At 39.4% G+C, this 16916-nt stretch overlaps 1 protein-coding gene across 3 annotated transcripts in view; it reads left to right on the forward strand.

Moving 5' to 3' along the window:
- The window catches only part of KDM5A (lysine demethylase 5A), an 84964-nt gene that overhangs the window by 32781 nt on the left and 35267 nt on the right, over positions 1-16916 (forward strand). For all 3 annotated transcript variants that reach the window (XM_081247968.1, XM_081247967.1, XM_081247969.1), the window contains 6 exons: positions 1293-1487; positions 8349-8530; positions 8922-9046; positions 9495-9645; positions 10973-11087; positions 13003-13358. In XM_081247968.1, the coding sequence (XP_081104094.1) occupies positions 1293-1487; positions 8349-8530; positions 8922-9046; positions 9495-9645; positions 10973-11087; positions 13003-13358 (1124 nt within the window). The remainder of the gene's footprint in view (positions 1-1292; positions 1488-8348; positions 8531-8921; positions 9047-9494; positions 9646-10972; positions 11088-13002; positions 13359-16916) is intronic.

Raw genomic sequence — 16916 nt, forward strand, 5'->3', positions numbered from 1 at the left:
GTTCACTTAACCTCAAACAAGTGAGATGATATTTGTGAGAGAAGGGTGATATAAATGAAAAGTAAAAGCAGCTTTATATCTGATTTTTATAAGCCACAATGGACAATCAGTTCTATTTTATGTGGCTTCCTTGTATATTGTATCAATAATAATTAAAAACTGCAAATCCTACAGTTTTGTTTTTCTTCTTGCTCTTGTTTTAAGTATTTGAGAAATGTTTAAAGAGTAAATTTCTGAGAATTAAGAAATGAAAGAATTGTATATTGTTATTAGACAAGATAGTCGCCAATCATAAGCTCAGTATATATATTTTCTTGGGAATGATTGTTTCTTTGGAAGAGTATGGAAATAATGCTTGATTCAGAGATAGTACTCTGGAACTCTGATTCCTGTGATTCCCTTCTGCCTTACTCTGAATGGAGGCGAGCTCTAAAAGGTGTTCTTAAAGGTCCACTTTCTAATTTTTTTCTCTTTTATATTACGGTTTTCAAATACAAACCAAAACTTCAGACACGAGGTTTTTCCACTTGAGGGAAGGAAAGAGGCTGGAGAGAGAGAGTTTGTGTAGCATAGCTAGTATCAATTTGTTTGAAAGCTTGATAGATTTTCAGAAGTTATCTTAAAAAGTGTAGCTGTTGATTTATGAAAAGTGATCATTTAGTGATTTATTTCACTTAGGAAAATTTAAGTATATAATCTCATGGTTTCACTTTGAATTCTCTTTAGGCCAGACTGGTAGTTTTAAAAATAATCTCTAGATGCTAAAATCTAAGTTGTCTTTTGCTTTGGTCCTTATAAAAAATAAAGTTAGTCCGTGTGAACTGCTTAAGTAGTGCTTTTTTCCCCTCCCTCCCTCCCTGCCTTGTATTGATAGTAGCATCTGTTGTTTGTTCTGTGGAAACACCAATGCCGAATATGTCCAGTTATCCCTTGATAGCCTGAATTTTTTTTTCTTTTTCCTATAAGAGCAGTCTCATACTAGACTGGTCTGAAAGAGTTTGCTGCCTCAGTTATATATCAAGGAACTCATACTTCTTGAGGTACATAATGAGGAGAAAAATCAGCTTAGGCCAGAAGCTCAACATCTCAAATTATGGGAATTTCCTGTGGGAAGGCCTTTGAAATTCTTGCTGGGCGGTAAAGGTTTAATACTTACAGTTGCGTCTTATGTTCAAATGGACATTGTTATTCTCTGTTCTTTATAATAAAAGAGAGGATCTGGGGGGTAAGCAGTGGTTCTGTTCTGTAATGTGTTATAAGCAAGTAATTTAATTTGAGAATCTTGTTTTCAGTTGCCCATCGGCCGTCAGTGTGTCAGTCATTACCGTCGGCTGAGGCGCCATTGTGTCTTCTCGCACGAGGAACTAATTTTCAAGATGGCAGCAGATCCGGAATGCTTGGACGTGGGGCTTGCCGCCATGGTGTGCAAGGAGTTGACTCTCCTGACTGAAGAGGAGACACGGTTAAGGGAGTCTGTTATGCAGATGGTGAGTTTGCTGAGCACGTTGCCTGTAGTTGATACTGCTCACGGGATATACCAAAATTTAAACCTGTGGAAAGAATCCATTTTCATCTTTGATCCCTCTAGAAGTTGAACGCAGAAATTACTGGTTTGGGGCTTCCATGGTGCCACAGTGGTTGAGAGTCTGCCTGCCGATGCAGGGGACACGGGTTCGTGCCCCAGTCCAGGAGGATCCCACATGCCGCGGAGCGGCTGGGCCCGTGAGCCATGGCCGCTGAGCCTGCGCGTCCGGAGCCTGTGCTCTGCAACGGGAGAGGCCACAGCAGTGAGAGGCCCGCGTACCGCAAAAAAAAAAAATTACTGGTTTGGAGAACATTTCACACTTCTGTACTTGCCGTTTTGGTTTCTTTAAGTTGAAAAAGTTTTAGGAATCTTGATGTCTTCATCTCCAGAGTTTTTAAAATGCAATCCTATCAGGTAGAATTTCTTAGGTATGTACATATTTTTTAAAATCTCCTACATATAGTATTACTTCTTTAAGCAAGAAAATTCAAATTCTTTTTTTCTCTCTCAGCTTTGTAATTGAATAAAAATTATGTTTCTGGTGATTGCAGACTGTCAGAGTTAATCAATCTGTGTTTCTCTGCATTCTGAGTTTTTAATGAATATAAGAAGGACTGAATAACCCAGTGTTGGGATTTTGAATGCTTAGAATAAACTAAACATTCATCATATTGAAATGGATAGTAAATGAGAAAATCTATGTCTTCAGCCACATCTAGGCCCATTTTCCCTAACCCTCACTACATAGGTAGCCTCACTGGGTTTGTACCATGCTTCCTCCTGCTCTTGTACAGTCCGCTTTCTTTCTTTTTTTTTTTAAATAAATTTATTTATTTATTTTTGGCTGTGTTGGCTCTTCGTTGCTGTGCACGGGCTTTCTCTAGTTGCAGTGAGTGGTGGCTACTCTTCCTTGTGGTGCATGGGCTTCTCATTGCGGTGGCTTCTCTTGTTGCAGAGCATGGGCTCTAGGTGTGTAGGCTCAGTAGTTGTGGCTCACGGGCTCTAGAGTGCAGGCTCAGTAGTCGTGGTGCACGGGCTTAGTTGCTTCGTGGCATGTGGGATCTTCCTGGACCAGGGCTTGAACCCGTGTCCCCTGCATTGGCAGACGGATTCTTAACCACCACACCACCAGGGAAGCCCTAGATCTGAAGTCTTAAGAGAATGAAAATAGGTTTAAGCTAAGGAAGAATACAGTGGACTAGCAATTTGGATCTGAAAAGTAAAGCTGATGCAATTTAACTACTCTTCTTATTGGCACAAATGGGGGAAAAAAACCCTATAAACCAAAATATATAACTATACATTTTAGAAATGATATAAATACTATTATTACAAAATATTTAATGCTGGTTATTTTTAAGAATTTAAGTTAACTTAGAAATAAGAATATTTGCTAAATGGTTAGATTTCTTTTTCTATTTACTTGAATTACCTGTGAAAGAAACAAGAAAGAGTAAGATACAAATGCATCTTCTTAAAACATTTTATTTTACATTTTGGGGATGTGTTAATATATGCCTGATAGTTACTATTCTCATTTTATACCTGTATTCTTAAAGCTTTGTTTTGATTATGTTCATTTATTTATTTATTTATTTATTTTTAATAAATTATTTATTTTTGTCTGTGTTGGGTTTTCGTTGCTGTGCGTGGGCTTTCTCTAGTTGTGGTGAGCGGGGGCCACTCTTTGTTTCAGTGCGAGGGCTTCTCACTGTCGTGGCCTCTCTTGTTGTGGAGCACGGGCTCCAGGCGCGCAAGCTTCAGTAGTTTTGTCACGCGGGCTCAGTATTTCTGGCTTGCGGGCTCTAGAGCGCAGGCTCTGTAGTTGTGGCGCATGGGCCTAGTTGCTCCGCAGCTTGTGGGATCCTCCTGGGCCAGGGCTCGAACCCGTGTCCCCTGCACTGGCAGGCAGATTCTTAACCACTGTGCCACCAGGAAAGCCCTGATCATGTTTTCTTATTAACCTTTTGTATTTTTTTTTTTAACAAGACTTTATTTTTTTAGAGTGTTTTAAGTTTACAGCAAAGTGAGAGAAGGTCCAGAGAGTTCCCATTTATCCCCTGCCCCACCCATGCACAGCCTCCTGTGTTACCAGTATCCCCCACCAGAGTGGGACGTCTTTTATAATTGATGAACCTACATTGACGTATCATAATCACCCCAAATCCATAGTTTATATTATGGTTCACTCTTAGTGTTGTGTATTTTATGGCTTTGGATGAATATATAATGACATGTATCCATCATTAAGGTACCATACAGAGTATTTTCACTTCCCTGTTTATCTTCTCTGCCCCCCAAATCCCTGGCAAACACTGATCTTTTCACTATCTATAGTTTTGCCTTTTTCAGAATGTCATATAGTTGAAATCATACAGTATGTCGCCTTTTCGGAATGCCTTCTTTCATTTAGTAATATGTGCTTCAGGTTCTTCTGTGTCTTTTCATGGCTTGATACCTCATTTCTTTTTTTTTTTTTTAGAGCCTAGTTTTTTTATTTGATCATTTCTTGCATTTGAAGTACTCCTCGATGACATCCTTGGCCTGAGACTGTTTGCCATAGTCCTAAAAAAAACATGTGATTTATCTAAAATTTAGAAACTCGACTAAATTGTTAGCACTAGTTTATAATGAAGCTTTTTAAAAAAATCAGCACGTCTCGTGAAAATGCTTCCCACCATTAAAATGTCTTATAGCCATTTTCAGGGACCTTAAAGACTTCAATGTCTTTAAGGCTCTTAACATGGCTTTCCTATTGCCAGCATTTTCTAAATTTCTGCAGAAACACATTCAGATAAGCAGATTCATTGGCTGGCTTCCTCATTTCTTTTTGGCACTGAATAATAATTCGTTGTCTGGGTGGTTTATTTAACCATTCACCTGCTGAAGGACATCGATTGCCTCCACGTTTTGGTAATATGAATAAAGCTGCTGTAAACATGTGTGTGCAGGTTATTGTGTGGACGTAATCTTGCACCTGTTCGTGGGCTCTCTATTCTGTTCCATTGATCTATTTGTCTATTTTTTTGTTAATACCACCAGATTGTCTTGGTTACTACTGTAGTTTTTATAGTAAGTCTTGAAGTTGAGTAGTGTCAGTCCTCCAACTTTGTTCTTCTTCAGTGTTGAGTTGGATTTTATGGGTCTTTTGCCTTTCTATATAAATTTTAGAATTAGTTTGTCAATATCCATAAAATAACTTGCTGGAATTTTGATTGGGATTGCACTGAATCTACAGATTTAAGTTGGGAATAAGTGACATCTTGACAATATTGAGTTTCTCTATCTGTGAATGTGGAACATCTCGCCATTTACTTAGTTCTTTGATTTCATTCATTAGTTTTGTAGTTTTCTTCCTTGTACATATTTTGTTCGATACCTTAGTACAGTTGACCCTTGAATAATGTGGGGGTTAGGGGTGGCAACCCTCCACTGAATTGAAAATCCACATAGAATTTATAGTCAGGGCCTTCCCTGGTGGTGCAGTGTTTAAGAATCTGCCTGCCAGTGCGGGGACATGGGTTTGAGCCCTGGTCCGGGAAGATCCCACATGCCGTGGAGCAACTAAGCCTTTGCACCACAACTACTGAAGCCCGCACACCCTAGAGCCTGCAAGGCACAACTACTGAGCCTGTGTGCCACAACTACCGAAGCCCGCACACCCTAGAGCCTGCGAGCCACAACTACTGAGACCGTGAGCCACAACTACTGAAGCCTGCACACTCTAGGGCCCGCGTGCTGCAACTACTGAGCCCACGTGCTGCAGCTACTGAAGCCTGCATGCCTAGAGCCTATGCTCCACAACAAGAGAAGCCACCGCAATGAGAAGCCCACGCACTGCAACAAAGAGTGGCCCCCACTTGCCGCAACTAGAGAGAAATCCCACACACAGCAAGGAAGACCCAATGCAGCCAAAAGATAAATAAATAAAATAAAATTACTTAAAAAAAATTTATAGTCAGCCCTCTGTATACGCTGTTCTTTTGCACACACGGTTCTGCATCTGTAGATTTAGCCAACCACAGACTGTACAGTACTGTAGTATTTACTATTGAAAAAAAATCCGAATGTAAGTGGATCCACAGCGTTCAAACCTGTGTTGTTCAAGGTTCAACTGTATTTCATTTTTAGGGGTGCTAATGTAAATGGCATTATGTTTTTAATTTCACATTCCACTTGTTCATTGCTGGTATATAGGAAAGAAATTGACTTTTGTATATTAACCTTTATCCTGTAACCTAGCTATAATTGTTTATTTTAAGAGTGTTTTTGTTGATTCTTTCAGATTTTCTACATAGCTGATTTTGTCATCTGTGAACAAAGATGGTTTTGTTGTTTTCTTCCCAGTCTGTATACCTTTTATTTCCTTTTCTTGTCTTATTGCTTAGCTAAGACTTCCAGAACGATGTTAAAAAGGAGTGGTGGGAGAGGACGTCCTTGCCTTGTACCTGATGTTAGTGGGAAAGTTTCTCATTAAGTGTAATGTTAACTATAGGTTTTTTTAAATAGATACTCTTTATCAGGTTGAAGTAGTTCCACTCTATTTCTACTTTATTGAGAGTTTTTACCAGCTATAGGAATTGGGGTTTGTTAAATGTTTTTTCTGCATTTATTGATGTGATCAAGTGATTTTTCTTTTGAAGCCTATCAATAGGATTACTTTAATTGATTTTTGAATGTTGACCCAGCATTGCATACCTGGGATGAATCCCACTTGATTGTGGTGTATATACAGTGTTGGATTCAATTTGCGTACATTTTATTGAGGATTTTTGCATCTGTGTTCACGAGAGATATTGGCCTGTATTTTTCTTTACTTGTGATGTTTTTGTCTGGTTTTGGTATTAAGGTAATGCTTGGCCTCAGAGAATGAGTTAAGAAATATTCCATCTTCTTCCATCCTCTGAAAGAGATTATAGAGAATTGGTATAATTTCTTCCATAAATCTTTGGTCGAATTCACCAGTGAACCTGTCTGGGTCCAGTGCTTTCTGTTTTTGGAGGTTATTAATTATTGTTTGAATTTCTTTCTAGATACAGACCTATTCAGGTTGTCTATTTCTTCTTGTGTAGGTTTTGACAGCTTGTGTCTTTCAAGGAATTGGTGGGCATAGAGTTGTTCTTAGTATTCCTTTATTATCCTTTTAATGTCCATGGCATCTGTAGTGATGTTCTCTTTTATTAGTTAGCCTGGCTAGAGGCTTATCAATTTTATTGAATTTTTCAAAGAACCAAGATAAAATGAATGGAATTCTTTTTTTTTTTTTTTGCGGTACGTGGGCCTCTCACTGTTGTGGCCTCTCCCGTTGCGGAGCACAGGCTCCGGACGCGCGGGCTCAGCGGCCATGGCTCACGGGCCCAGCTGCTCCACGGCATGTGGGATCCTCCTGGACCGGGGCACGAACCCGTGTCCCCTGCATCAGCAGGCGGATTCTCAACCATTGCACCACCAGGGAAGCCCAATGAATGGAATTCTTTACTGTAAAACTTCTCTGATCCGTTAATATGCTGGTATTTGTTAATCTCTAAGTTGGAAGGGATATAATACACAGCATTTACCTTCCCCCAGATTACTTCTTTATTTACTGGTGTATAAGTACCTTGCTCAAGTAAGTAGAAACTGTAAACGGAACCCCCTTGTCTATTAAATGGAAGTCTTTGTAAAATGCACTTCAAGTGCCTTTACTTTGTTAAAGTGGCATGCTGAATTTGATAACCTTTATTTTTTCAACTTTGATTTTTTTTTATTGACATACAGTTGATTTACAATGTTGTTAATTTCTGCTGTATGGCAGAGTGATTCAGTTTTACATATATACTTTTTTCCATTATGGTTTATCACATGATATTGAATATAGTTCTTTGTTCTATACAGTAGGACCTTGTTGTTTATCCATTCTGTATATAAAAGATTAACTTTCTTGGTAATTCCCTCGTGGTCCAGTGGTAGGAGTTCGCACTCTCACTGCTGAGGGCCCAGGGTTCAATCCCTGGTTGGAGAACTAAGATCCTGCAAGCTGCAACAGGGAGGCCAAAAAATAAAAATAAAAAATAGAATAAAATTTGTTTAAAAAGATTAACTTTCTTTTCGATGCCTTTTTGAAGTAGATTATATTTAGATTTGTATAGTTTAATTTTACATTTCTTTATCCTTGCATATGTTTGATCAGTGTTATTTTTAGATTATAGATTACTAATATTTCTGGTTCAAGGGTATATTGTCCCTGGGGACAGTAATTTTTATTTTCGATTTATCTTTTTCTTATTTTATATAGGAAACAAAACCACATAAGACAAACAGAACTTCATGAATTATTATGTAGTAAACTTTGTTGTCATCACAGGTATGGTCAGGAAATAGAACTTTTATCAGCTAGCCAATATTTTGTAATAACTATAAATAGAGTGTAACCTGTAAAAATTGTGTATACAAAAAGGCTTTTTGGGCAAAATATATTAGAAAATAATGCTAGTAAATAAAAAAATATTGGCTTAACTGTGTTAAAAAAAATCTGTCAGCCATCTTCAAAGTACCTCCCAATTACAGGTTCCTTTCCTTCCCTCAAAAAATGACTTTTAACATTTGTAGTAATCATTTCCTGTATTTAAAAATGTTTCCTCAGTCACATGTGCATTCTTAGACACTAAGGTTTAGTCTTGCTCATAAAAAAAAAATTGGTGGTGTTTTCAGAAAGTATTTTGATGATGTGCCATTGTACCTCCCATGTTTATATTGTCAGAGTAGAAAAAAATTTAATAACTTAAGTTCTCTGATGCTTGAAAGACTGGAAAGACTTGATGCAGTGACATCAGTTGTGTTTCAGGGCGTCCTGATGTCGGAAGAAGAAGTGTTTGAGCTTGTTCCTGACGATGAGCGCCAGTGTTCAGCGTGCAGAACCACCTGTTTCCTCTCTGCTCTCACGTGTTCCTGTAATCCCGAGCGGCTTGTGTGTCTCCACCATCCAGCTGATCTGTGCCCCTGCCCCATGCAGAAAAAGTGTCTTAGGTATCCAGAAGTTTCTTGTAAAACTTCTGTACTGTCTTTTAAAATTCATGTCAGTACTATCCTTTGTAAAGCCCTTCCCTGTGTTTGGACTGGTAACCTCTTGTCTGTTTGCCTCCTTGCTTGAGGACCAGCCCATTAAAGTTGGCCCTAAACTTGGCACCTAAAGTTAGTTGTTTTATCAAGTTGATATCACATGTTCCTTGTCTCTCCCTGAATTAAAATTCTGTGGGCTTCTGAGATTTTCTCTTTATGTGTATACTAAAACCCCGTTCCCCTGGCCATTTTACTTTCCTTAAGCTAATTGTGTATGTCAATTTTAATTTATTTTCAAGTTGTTGGTTTTTGGAAGTTTTTATTTTCTTGTGTGGTGTGTTTTGTTTTTTTTTTTTAGATATCGCTACCCATTAGAGGACCTCCCTTCTCTGCTGTATGGTGTGAAAGTCAGGGCACAGTCCTATGACACTTGGGTCAGTCGTGTTACAGAAGCATTATCTGCCAACTTCAACCACAAGAAAGGTTAAGTTTCTTCCTTTTTTAAGCATACACTGAAATGGTTGTCACTTTGAAAGAGGTGTTGTTTTGTTTTATGTGTTTTTCCTCCAGGAAGGAAAAATCCTAGGCTTCATATGAGATTTGAGACTAATGGGTTGGTCCACTACAGAATTAATTTCCTGTTTGAGAATCTTCTTTTAAGTGAAAAAGTTGATGTAAAATGGGACAAATAGCTAACTTGCAGTAGATGTATCATATATTTTGGGGAACCCCATTGTTACCAGTGGACTAACATTAAAGGCTTATAGAGAAAGAGAAATTGTCTTATAAGGATTAGAAACGAGCACCTGGTCATAAGCTTTTGTTGTATTGGTGAGATTTTCACAGCTGTGGTGTGTTTCTGCTAATTGGTTGGTGAATGGTTTTTTATTTTCTGTGGTCATAGTATATAGCTTTTTATTTATTCTTACAGATTTGATTGAATTACGAGTAATGCTGGAAGATGCTGAGGATAGGAAATATCCAGAAAATGATCTCTTTCGAAAACTCAGGGATGCTGTAAAAGAAGCTGAGACCTGTGCTTCTGTGGCTCAGCTGCTTCTGAGCAAAAAGCAGAAGCACAGGTAAGACTAAGAAGAGCTGAGTTCTCCAGTGGTTTTCTGTTTTGTTTTGTTTTGACCAGAATAAAGGCAAAGTCTTAACTGGCCTGTGAGGTCCTGCCCTGTCTTTTGAGGCTGTGTTCTCCCTCCCCCAGTAATGCCCTAACCTTGTCTCCTACTGGTCTCCCTTCTTTCTTGCTCCACCCTGAACCCTCTCCCTCTGTTCTTTGTATACACCAGTGTCTTCCTGCTTAGGGCCTTCACGCTTGCTCTTGGCTCTGCTTGGCGTTCTCTTCCCCTGATACCCAGGTGGCTTATTCCCTCACTTCTTTCCGGTCTTTTTCAGACGTTGCATTCTTGGAGATGCCTTCTCTGATAACTCTGTAAAACTGCAGCCTTTTTATTCTTCTTTCCTGCTTTGTTTTTCTCCTGTCCCTGTCACCTCCTGATAGACGGATTTACTTATTGATTATCTTACCTCCTTCTTCCTTTCCCAACCCCACTAGGAGGTATGCTAGGACAGAATGTTGGGGATTTTCATCCTTTTTCTTATTGCTGTGCGTTGAAGCATGCCTGGCACAGCGTAGGTGTGTACTAAGCATTTGTAAATAAACGATACTACAGGCTGAAGGCAGGTGGCAGCAAAGAGTAACCTGGGTCCCGGGGAGGCTGTTGTTACGGAGCTGGAAGTATGTGCCCTTAATTTCAAGTAATTCACGTGTGTTTAATTCCCTGTGGTATTGTTTCTTAGTAATTCCAACACGTTTCTTGTATCTGAATGCCTTTTTCTATAGCAGTTCACATTGGGTCTCTAATTACTTTATATGTTTTTTTATATTCTGTTTTATCAGAGAACTTTTCTTAGCAACATTGATCAGTGACCCTTCACCTGTCATTGGGTCACTGACCCCCTTGGAGGATCTGGCAAAAGCTTAGAGACCCTTTTCTTAGAAAAATGCACATACTGACATAGTTTTGAATCAGTTTCTGAGGGTTTATGGTCTCCTAAGCCAGGTTTTTAAGGTCTTTGTTCTATATCTTAAGTTTCTTAAGGTAGAAGATTTAGTTTTATCAGTGAACTTAACATTTTACTGTGAGGAATTTATTAAATGTTTGAAATGTTTAATACTTGTGAGATTGGAGGAACTGTAACTTGGAGAGTTGAATCTTTGACTCATTACCCGAAGAGCTAAACACTTAATTTGGAAGTGATCACCATTGCAGTGAAATCCCTCACACACTAGTATTCTGGGATTTCTTGGGTTAGAATTCTAAAGAGACTAGAAGCCCCTTTGATATGGGAATGACTGTGAATTTTTCTTACTTACGTCTCAATATTATTTCACATCAGGCAGAGCCCAGATAGTGGGAGGACTCGGACCAAACTGACAGTGGAAGAGTTGAAGGCCTTTGTCCAACAGCTTTTTAGTCTTCCATGTGTCATCAGCCAAGCTCGACAAGTAAAGGTGGAGTATCACATTCTTTTTTGGGTAATATCCTTTGTAGTATGGGCTCCTGTTTTGGGTAAAGAGAATAGTGTGTCTAGATTCATTTTTTTGTTCTGTTTGTTTCTTTTCTCAAATAAGTGCTGCTATTTAAGGTTTTTTAGTAGGCAGTAAGAATCTCTTGGCTTCATTCTTAGTCTTTGATTCCCCCTTTAAAATTCTGGAACTAAGGCTAGTTTAGAGTATTTTTTTCTATATTAATTTTAAGCCAGAACCTCCATTTAACTTAGATGTAATTGAAATGTAAAAAATTAGTTAAAGGAATCTGAATGTGTCAGTGATTACTAGTTCATGAACTTTTAAAAACGCAGAACTCTGAACTTACCAGGGCCCTCATGGTTTAATGAATATGTAAGATCTCAAAAGTATCAAATACATGAATCTGCATAGTTAGTAATCTTTTGATAGTTTGTGGTGTGTTTTTGTGATTTGGTGATGGCTGTGTATCTAAAATGGTTTTTACCAAGATTATCAACCGTGAAATCCAGTATCACTTGTGTTGTCTTAACCCCGTGTCATAAGAGCGTTTTGCTAGTTGACCGTGCTTTCCTTCTTGAGAGACTTTCTTTTCTAAACATCTGACACCATACTCTCTGGGTTTCTTAGATTCACAATTCACAGTTCCTTCTCTTTAGGGAAGCTGTTTGATTTCTCCTTGGCTTGGCTTCTAAGTTTGGAGTATATTGGGAGTCTTGGCCCTTTCTTTAATACCTTCTTTGGTGACGTTAAATATCCAGCTATGTCCAGCTGATTCCCAGCTCTGACTGCCTTTCTTCTTTTCTGCAGACTCGTACATCCAGTTGCATACTCTGCATTTGCCTTTGGCAGACTAAAAGACATCTTAAAAGCCTTCTAATGAATCAAAATTCTTGATTCCTTTGTTTGCCTTATGCACACCACATTCCATCTCTAAACAGGTGTTCCTATTGTATTATCTCCAAAACGTCTCCCAGAGTGAACTGCGAGTCATCACCTCCACTGCTTCAGTTAGGCTCTGAACCACTGGAATCTGCCACTTAGGTTACTGCAGCAACTTCTTAACTGGTCTCTGTTCTTCTGCTCTTGCCCCCGATAGTTTATTTTTTATTCAGTAGCCAGAGTGATTATGTAATAAAACAGGAATAAAATCATACCCCTTCCATGTGGTTAAAATCCTCCCAGTGGTTCCCCAAAGCCATTCAAATGAAATCCAAACTCATTGTAATTAATCTACAAGGCACTATGTAATCTGATCTCTGCTTATTCCTTAACTACTTTCTCCTGCTTCCACTTTGCTCCCCATCAGCCACTTAGGAGCGAGACACAGGCTCATTCCTCTTTACAAGCTTCTGCAGTGATTATTGGCCCTGCCTGCACTACTCACTGCCAGGTCTCCATGCGGTCCCCTCCTCTACCACCTCATGTTACTTTTGGTTCATCAGTCTTTTGTGACCGTCATTGCGAAGTAATATGCCCCTCCCCCGCATCCCCTCTGATCACTTTTGCATTATATTGTATTGTATTGCCCTATTTGATTTTCAGAGCACTTAAAACTAACCAGAACATTTTATTCATGTCTTCACTGTCTGGCCACTTACATTAAAATATGTGTTCCTTGAAGACAAGGACTTTGTACTTTTGTTTAATGCCGTATGCCTAGAATAGTGCCTGTAACTAAGTCAGCGGTCATTAAATATTTTTTGAGTGAATTAATCATATTTAAAAGTAGGAGATGTAATTACAGAGAAACATATTTTTGCCTTTATCATATCTATTTGGTGCTATGATGCTGAGATTATTAGATAGTCTAGAATTTGGTAGTTGCCTGAACTGTATGTATTCCATACTCATTTTGTATCTTTTAAGTTTTGTTTTTTTTTTCTTTTGATCTTTTCAGAATCTACTGGATGATGTGGAAGAGTTTCATGAACGTGCTCAGGAGGCCATGATGGATGAAACCCCAGATTCTTCCAAACTGCAGATGTTGATAGATATGGGCTCTGGTCTCTACGTGGAGCTACCTGAATTAGCCCGACTAAAGCAAGAGCTACAGCAGGCTCGATGGTTGGATGAAGTACGACTGACCCTGTCAGATCCACAACAGGTCACTTTGGATGTCATGAAGAAATTGATAGACTCTGGCGTGGGGTTGGCACCCCACCATGCGGTGGAGAAAGCGATGGCCGAGCTTCAGGAGCTGCTCACGGTCTCTGAGCGATGGGAGGAAAAGGCCAAGGTCTGCCTGCAGGCAAGGTGAACACATACGTTGGTGATTGTCACGTCTTTAATAACTAGGTTAGAGAGTGGAAAGGGAGGAGGGACATGAGGGTCTTAATTAAATGTTTTGTGCCTTCCCTGACTGGTCACTAAGTTACCAGATGGGGCTGCATACAGACAGTTTCAAGTATTGTGTGCACACTGTATGCAGAGTACTTGTTTTAATAAGAGCCCTTCCATTACTGATACTCTAGTTAGGAGCTAAGAAATAGAAAGCTGTGTAGCAGTATGTTGTTCACTGAGAGGTCCAGACAAATGCTAGAGGGATTCAGAGGAGGAGAGGTCATTGTTAGCCTGGGTGGTCAGAAGAGACGCTCGAGAGAAAGGTAAGAGCTTACGTAGAGCCTTGAAGAATGAGTGGGATTGAAGTGGAAGGGGAGGTAAGAGAAATATCCTAAGCTAAGCTTAAGGAACGTGTAGGATGTGCTCAGGTGACAAAAGTGAAGTGGTCTTTACATGAGTGGGGGATTCGTGCAGGAAGGTGGAGGGAGATGACCATCAGGCAGGAGAGTGTGAGGCGTTAGCATTGGCACCCATTGGACTTGTGAGATTGAAGTAAAGCATCCATCGGTTTGACTGTAATGCTCTCTATGAAAGTATTTTTTCAGCACCTAAGATCAGTAGGAATGTAATTTCCTTTGTGAGGATGAGGAAACCGGGACGCTTACAGAGATCACATAGTTGTCAAATAACAGCACAAATTTAAAGCCTTTTCCACTTCATTCCAAAGTCTCCATGTACTTAATTACTTTGCCAGTCACTTATTTTGGATGCATTTGATAGGCTTTCCCTTAGATGATTTAATCAACACAGTTCTGTTCAGCCAAGAAAAGGCTCCATGTGTGCTGGATATTTTGCTCTCCAGATGCCACTGAGAATACATAATAAAGTTTACAGCTTTTCCTATCTGAAACATTCAAATTACTCTATGTCTTCAGATTCATGATAGTTCTAGGAGGTGGGAGTGTATTAAATGGGAAAAGTTAAATAACCTTGGAATGCAGACTATGATTTGGTATACCTGATACAACTGACAGTAGTCTGCTGAGTGAAATTTTATTGGTAGTGATACTAGAAAATTTCTTTTTCCCATTTTCCTACATTTAACCAGTTTTAGTGATTTTTGCCTCCAGAATGCCTTTTGAATTTCTCTTCTTCAACTCCACTTTCACTGACCTAGTTACAGAACTGTTACATTTTCCCTTGATCTTTGCAATTCAGTGAGTATTTATGGAGTACCTACTACACGCCAGGTGCTGTTTCTAAGTGCTGTGGAGGCCATAGGGAAAAGACACCCAAGGTCCCTGCTCTAAAATAGAGCCGACGTAGTGGGGAGAGACAGGTGAATAAGTGAATGAGTGAGCGAATTTCAGATAGTGTCATGAAGAGAATAAAGTTGGTAAAGAGAGGACTGATGGGCTTGGTGGGGCTAGTGGGAAGGTGAATCCTCCCTTTTCTGGCTCCTGTTGAGTTGTCTTTCTGAAACGCATACTTCGTATTCTTCATCTCTTAGCATTGGTTCACTGCTCACCATTCTTCCTCCTTTGTCTTTGACCATCTCTCTCTGCCTCTTTCAGAATGGCTTTCCTCAAGATTCTGGCCTAGACCACTTCTCACTCTTACACCTCCTTGGAAATTTCATCTAATTTCTTGTCTCCATTTACCATCTTTATACTGATTAACTCCAAATTCTCATCTGTAACATAGATTTTTTTTTGTAGATACCATCTGCCTGTTAGATAATTCCACAGGATGTCCCATCGGTACCTCAAATTCCCCATATTCAAAATTACCCTTGTTAACTCCTTCCCGTGCTCTTTCCCTTTGTTCCTGTTTTCTTTGACTTACACCCTCTTTCACTCATTTGAACAAGCCAGAACTTTGGAAATTAACTTTGACCCCACTCTTCTATTTCTTTGCCGTCAGACTCAGTTAGCTACCAAGTCATGCTGATTATACTTCCTCGGTGTTTTTCACTTTCATTCTTTTTCTCTGGACTGTTGTCACGGATGGCTTGGATCACAGCACCAGGTTCTGTCTATGACCTCACCCCTCTGTAAGCCATTGTCCGCACTGAAACTAGTATTTTCCTAAAATACAGGAAAATGACTGTTTGACTGTTCGACTCCCTTGCTTAAAGCCCTTCACTGTTTCCCATTCCCCTTGAGATGAAGTTCACATTTCCTTAACCTGACTTATAAGGCCATCTGTAATCTAGCCCTTTGCTTAAATATCTACCCTCACCCCTTGCCATCCTCCCTCTTGCATTCTGTGTTCTAAACATAGTGATTCCTCCCCCCCGGTTCTTCAGACCTGCCGTGTTCTGTCTTGTCTCTGAACCTTCGCACATGTTTATTTTATTCCCCTGTGGAACACTCTTGCCCTCTGCCCACCCCCTGTGGCGCACCTCCACCACCCCTACCCAGTGTCTGGTCCCAGCTTTCCTGAATAGTTCCTATTAAGAAAGGGTAAGCAAGCTTAGAGGTCACTTCTGGGAATTCTTCCTTCACTGCCAAGTCAATTAAGTCCCCCACTGTATATTCTGATAGCATCTTTACTTTCCTTTAGCATTGCACTTACAGTGTATCGTAACTTTTTATTAATAATCACCTCCCCCCAGATGAAAAAGTTTCTGAGGCAAAGACTCTGTCGGTCTTGTGCATTCATCATCTCTAGGACCTAGCACAATGCCCAGCACATAGCAGGATTTATGGATGGTCAAACTGTTTCCATGCTTAGTAGCTTCCTGTTGCTCACACAGGAACATTCATGTCTCTCAAGACCTCTCAATCTGCGTCTTTCTTTCCTGCCAAGTTCCCCTGCTTGTTGCTTTTATTCCTGCCCCACCTCCCATTCTCACCATCCCCCATCTTGAACTTATTTTTAACTTATTTTTAAATTTTTCTCTATATCTTTGTTCATTATATTCCTGTTGTTTTTCCTTTAACCCTTCACTTGACCACATTATACTTCTTTAAGGCCTAATTCAAAACCCTTCTCAACTCTCCCAGGCAGAATTAATTACTGCTTCTGGTGGTAGTGAACCTTTAGTAATTTGTTCTTAGTTCCCAGTATAAGTATCATTCTTACCGTGTATTTTGATGAGTTGACGATAAGGTCTATGTTTTATTCATCTTTGTGTAACAAGGTGTTAATGAAAGTAGTTGAATTAAATATACTTGGTCAACGTTAATGGATTTCTAGCCTACTGCTTTCTGCATAGCTGTTTAATATGCATCTCTGACAATTTCAGATGTCGTGGAGAACTAAAGTAGAAGTAATTTAGTGTAGTGAAAAAAAGAGCATGGGATCTGAGATTCATTCTGAGTCAGTGTTTCATGTGTGCCATTTACTACTTTAAATGACTTTGGGGAAAATAATTGATCTACTTTGACGTAAACTTTTCTTGTCTGTAAAATAGAAATAGAGGTAATACCTGTTTTGCCTCCCTTATAGGATTATGGTAAGAATTAAGTGAAGTCGTGTGTATGAAAGTTCATTACACATTCTAAAATGTTATTTAAGTGTTGGTAG

The sequence above is a fragment of the Mesoplodon bidens genome (assembly GCF_964165515.1).
Source record: "Mesoplodon bidens genome assembly, chromosome: 11".
Lineage (NCBI taxonomy): Eukaryota > Metazoa > Chordata > Mammalia > Artiodactyla > Ziphiidae > Mesoplodon > Mesoplodon bidens.